The sequence below is a fragment of a genome, unplaced genomic scaffold (genome assembly GCF_019419815.1).
Source record: "Pyrus x bretschneideri cultivar Hongxiangsu unplaced genomic scaffold, Pyrus_bretschneideri_v1 Contig56, whole genome shotgun sequence".
NCBI classification, from domain to species: Eukaryota; Viridiplantae; Streptophyta; class Magnoliopsida; order Rosales; family Rosaceae; genus Pyrus; species Pyrus x bretschneideri.
The window spans coordinates 551,980-556,863 of record NW_025999794.1 but is presented as its reverse complement, the minus strand read 5'-3'; the positions used below and the strand labels follow the sequence as shown (position 1 = coordinate 556,863).

The 4,884-nt window shown below is 35.4% G+C and overlaps 1 protein-coding gene across 1 annotated transcript; it reads right to left on the bottom strand.

Moving 5' to 3' along the window:
* Positions 1-215: 215 nt before the first annotated feature.
* On the bottom strand, positions 216-3,978 carry LOC125471068 (50S ribosomal protein L17-like). Its single transcript, XM_048570938.1, has 6 exons — positions 3,828-3,978; positions 3,688-3,742; positions 3,305-3,355; positions 1,845-1,936; positions 1,693-1,770; positions 216-592 (listed from the first exon to the last, which is right to left on the bottom strand). Exons 1-6 carry the CDS (start codon positions 3,881-3,883, stop codon positions 448-450), a joined length of 477 nt encoding a protein of 158 aa, XP_048426895.1. The 5' UTR covers positions 3,884-3,978; the 3' UTR covers positions 216-447.
* Positions 3,979-4,884: the final 906 nt, after the last annotated feature.

The window sequence follows — 4,884 nt, the reverse complement described above, 5'->3', positions numbered from 1 at the left end:
ACTTTAACAAAAAACCTCATTTTTACACTAAAAAATCAATCCTGACACGATTCACTTTATCCTTTATTTTGTCTTTATCGTTAAAACTTAAAATTTTCAAACTATTTTCATTAATTTTCCTTTATTTAAATGAGCTTGGTCTGTGTCATGCCTTACTTAAATGGCTGTGGCCGTGCTGTGCTCGGCGCATCCATCGACTTCTTTTAGCGACAAAATAAATTAAAACTGATGTGCATCAACTTCTCGACTCCATGTCCAAATGCATATCGAGTCTGACACAATTGTTCATTACTAAGGAATTTGATGAAGGGGCATCTTACTATGAATCACAAGAAATCAAAGACTTCCTATTAGGAGAACCACGAGAAATCAAAGACTTTCTCGTGACGGAATCATAAGATATTGGCAACTCAGGAAACTATGAAAATAAAGTCTCAATACAGCAAATCAAATCTCAGAGCTCTTATCTTCTTTAGGAGGTGCAAACTGCTTGCAAAGCTTGGATCTCGCCCAAGGATCCAAAGGAACTCTCTGAGGTGGTTGGGGGGCTGGTGGTTTTGATTGTCTGAGCTCATTTTCTCTGTCAATGAACCTATACAAGTTCGCCAACACATAGTTAGAATGTAGCCCAACATCAACCAGTATTGATCAAAACAGTCAGTGAACCACTGCGTGCTAGTAGAGTTATCTGATGGATAGATCATAGAATTGTACTTGTTACTACTGAAAATTATAAGAAAAACTGAGGACAGTGTATTATTTAAGCAATGGGGTAGGCAGACACTAGACAAGTAAATCGTATTGCTTATGTTTTTTGCCTATGCTTCCCATTTTCTTCCTCTTGTTTTTCCATCCCAAGGAGAAAAGTGAGGGTTTAGAAAGCATCACATATTGGACAATCAATGTCCGCAAAAATTTGTAAATTAAACAAACACTGCAAAATGAATTCAGTATGGCAGACAAGTATACAAAGATGGCAAAGAAGGCAGTTACTGAGGATCAAATATATCAATAAAATGCAAAATTACCCCATTTGTTCATATATAATCTTTGTTTATTTTCGAAAAGACTCCTACCCTATTAATATGAAAAGGAACGACAATTGCCCATTTACGGACATAAAATGAATGCATGCATGCACCAAATGCACTCAGATTATTTGTTAATCATCGTACTCCCAGTAATTCGCTTCTCCTTTTGGTATATAGGAGGGACAAACGCCCCCAAAAGAAGGAAACAAACTACATCGAAACTGTCCTTGGTTTTTTTCTCAGAAATGTTTTTGGAAATATTCTCGATATTTCATTTTGGTGCTTGATTTCATTTGGCATTTTTTGGCTTCACTTGATTTTATTTTGGATTCAAATTGATGGGTTCTGTTTGGGTGGATTTGTTGTCTCTTAGTTTTTATGTTCAGGGATAACATATACGAATATGCCTATTTATTAAAATCTATACGGGTCTTAAATGGGCCATTTATACCCAAAGGTTAAAATGAGTGGCCATACACTCCATTTATACCCAAAGGTTAAAATGAGTGGCCATACACTCTTTTACTAAGGTATTTGAGCATGGGTAAAACCTACCACCTTTACAAGTATTTAAATTCGACAAACAAATTTCTTTTTTCTTTTATTTGTTTTCGCCAGAGAGACAAACATACTTCAATCAACAAATAAATAACAGCCTTACTCAATATAGGCCATAGGTGCAGCATCACCAACTCGTATACGAGTCCGAAGTAGTCTTGTGTATCCACCTACTCGATCTCTGTAACATAATATCCAACCAATGTAACAGATGAAAATATAGAAGACTTAAAAAACAAGAGGTTAGAGGTTCACTTGTATCGATAAGCCATTTCTGTAAATAGCTTGTGAAGTACATTATCCCCACGCACGAAAGCAGCAGCACGCCTTGCGGCACACAAGGAGCCCTGTCTCAATATTGAAAGAGAACAGAATCACGTGAGAAAAAAAAATCCATACAAATGGATCTAAAATGAAGATATTTCCAGAACTTTGCACCGCAAAACAAGAGTACAAGCATATTTCAAATTTCGATACATCATGTTCATATAGCCAAATATTGAGTTAGAACTTTGGTAAAACCCTCATAAAGTGTTTATAGATAAAAATAAAAGGGAACTTTAACGAAAAGCTCCCGGTACTGTTCACTTTAACGAAAAGCCACATTTTTACACTAAAAAGTCAATCCTGGTACTATTCACTTTACCCTTTATTTTGTCTTTGTCGTTAAAACTCAAAGTTTTCAAGCCCTTTTCATTAGTTTTCCTAAAATAAAATTACATAAAAATATTCACACACGAATGTCAAAGCACTGTATCAAACTACCAAGTTCTGGTTAATATAGAAGACTTTCAAATAAGTCATATTTATCATGAAGCTCACAGATGACTGTATCGGTTCTATGGGGCATGACTTATTGGGCATTGGGTATTCTTGGATTTTTCGATTAGATATTATTTTTCTTGTAGATTATGCTGGCAGATGCTGGTTTACATCCAACAATTAACCCCTTTTCCCAAACCCAAAAGAAAGTAAAAAGGTATATGCAATCTCTCTAATCAAATATTAACATATGCATTTCGGTAGATATTTTTTACCCAAACAACAGTCCGACTAGTGTTTTTCTCATTCAAACAACTAGGGACGCTTTCAACAGAAAACTGATGCAGGACCCTATGACTAACACACACAAGGTGATCAAATCATCAAACATTCACTATGTTTCACACCCAACAACTAAAGAACACTGGGTGATTGAATCACCAAAGATTCACTATGTTTAGATTATTTGGAAATCCACAGCAAATCTATAGACCACCAAATATAAGCACCTAACATGTTTTTGAACTTAAAAATTTTCAACACTTGCAACTCAACCTCACTCCAATACTTGCACCTCATATTTCAATCTCATGTTGGACTATCTAAGATTGCATAAAATTTTCTATCCAATTGGAATAACGTCACAATTTACAGAATTGCAAACTTGGGAACGAGGAGTTACTAAGCACGTGTTCCTCATATACAAATCAGAAGGTGTATTATTTCAAACCTATTCATTTCTGTAATTATAGAGAAGCAGGGCCTATCTGTTGACCGAAACAGTGACTTTAAGATTCTCTCCAATGGGCTATAGCTTACATAAATCTCTGTCAATGAAAAACTTCATCTTCTAAAAACAATTATTAAATATAAAATTGTAGAGACTGGAGATTTGTAAGAAACTACCCGTAAATGTAATATTTAAACACAATTATAGCAGAATCAATACATACGTCTTTTCCAAGCTGCACCATTTTATCAGCCTCGCGACGGATCTCCTTGGCCTGCAAATAGAACAAACAAAACATTTAAACATAAAGTTTAAATTTCCCGAAACATCGAAGCTTACGGTGAAACTTTTTGTCCTTATAAACTTGTTGGACCATGGCTTAAAAAATGTTTCAGGGTTCAGGCACCAAAAGAAAAGGAATTTTAATATAATTATTACAAAAAATACAAAATCATAGACAGAAGAGAAATATAATCAGATAGTTTTGTTTCAATCAGAGAAATTAACTAAAACCCTAAACCCAGAAAACCCCTAAATTTGTAAAATGTGGGAAAATCCCAACAAGTAAATGAAAAAATGAGAAGGAAGAAAAAGAGAAGGAGGTACCTTGGAAACAGTAGTCTCAATGCGCTCGTGCTTCACCAACTGCGACACCATCGTCCTGCGCATCAAACCACACTAATTCTTTCAACCATAATTACATTAACATTTTGAGCTTCGAAAGCCAAATCTGTGAGATTAGGAACCTGAGCATGGACATGCGGTGACCCGTGGGTCGGTTTAGCTTCCTGAACTTCGTCATCCTCCTCCCTTGCGAGCCTCGCGTTCGCACACTGACAGTGAGAAGAACAGGGGAGAGCTTGGAAAATTTTAAAAACTAAAAGCCCTAGGTTCGGGCTTTGGGCTTTGGGTTAAGATTCGGGTTTGAGGGAACCGTGGACTGAGCGGATCAAGGTTGCAGATTTGGGCTCAAAATTCAGTGGATCGATCCTTACATTGGGCTGAGCTTAAACATAAGAGCTCAATTCGAGAGATACATGGCTTATCGTCGTTGCCCTTGGCCCAAATATTCCCAATGGAGTTTTCAGAGGCCCAAGTATAAAGCTTTGATTAATAGTTCCTTTTTGGGCTAAGCCCAACCCCTCCATTCTCTCACCAAAGAAATAAACTGCAGTATTGCTAACTCATTGTGAGATTAAATTCACTGCCCACCTGTTCCCCCTATTATCGTTTGTTCAAAAAAAAAAAAAAAAAAAGTTCCTTTTTGGGCGGAATCAAAATTATCAGAGACTTTGCAAGACATTTAAGGAAAAAATACACAAACTAAATTTCTTTTCCAAAACTTATGTTTCAATGTGAATGTACTGCCTACCTAACTTTTTGTTAAAAAGTTAGTCATATCAGATCGTTTAATTTCTCAAGAGTAAAAATTAGTAGAGAGCTCTAAAGAACATGTTTATTGTTGAAAATAATATTTAGGGTAAAGTACGAAAAACTACTTCAACTATTGGTGTCACGACACTTTCATACCTTATTTTTTAAAATTGACAATGTCATACCTCATCTTTAGAATTTGGTCCAATGTTATACCTTCCGTTACTTGGCCGTTTACTTTTCAGTTAAATGCTAACGTGTCTTGATCCGGGGTCCCACTTTCTATTAAAAAATTAATAAATATTATTAAAAACTAAAAAAAATCATTTAATAATTTTTAAATATTAAAATAATAAAGAAAAGTTAAAAGAAATAAAAAATAAAATAATAAAAAAAACCTTATGTTCGTACCCTTCCCCCCCCCCCCCC

Bases quoted from the DNA above. Each gene is read 5' to 3' on its own strand.
- LOC125471068 (XM_048570938.1), bottom strand. From the start codon at position 3,883: ATGACGAAGTTCAGGAAGCTAAACCGACCCACGGGTCACCGCATGTCC. The intron at 3,743-3,827 runs GTTCCTAATCTC...TTTGATGCGCAG, and splicing joins CACCGCATGTCCATGCTCAG to GACGATGGTGTCGCAGTTGG. The intron at 593-1,692 runs GTAAGGCTGTTA...GAACTTGTATAG, and splicing joins GCACCTATGGCCTATATTGA to GTTCATTGACAGAGAAAATG.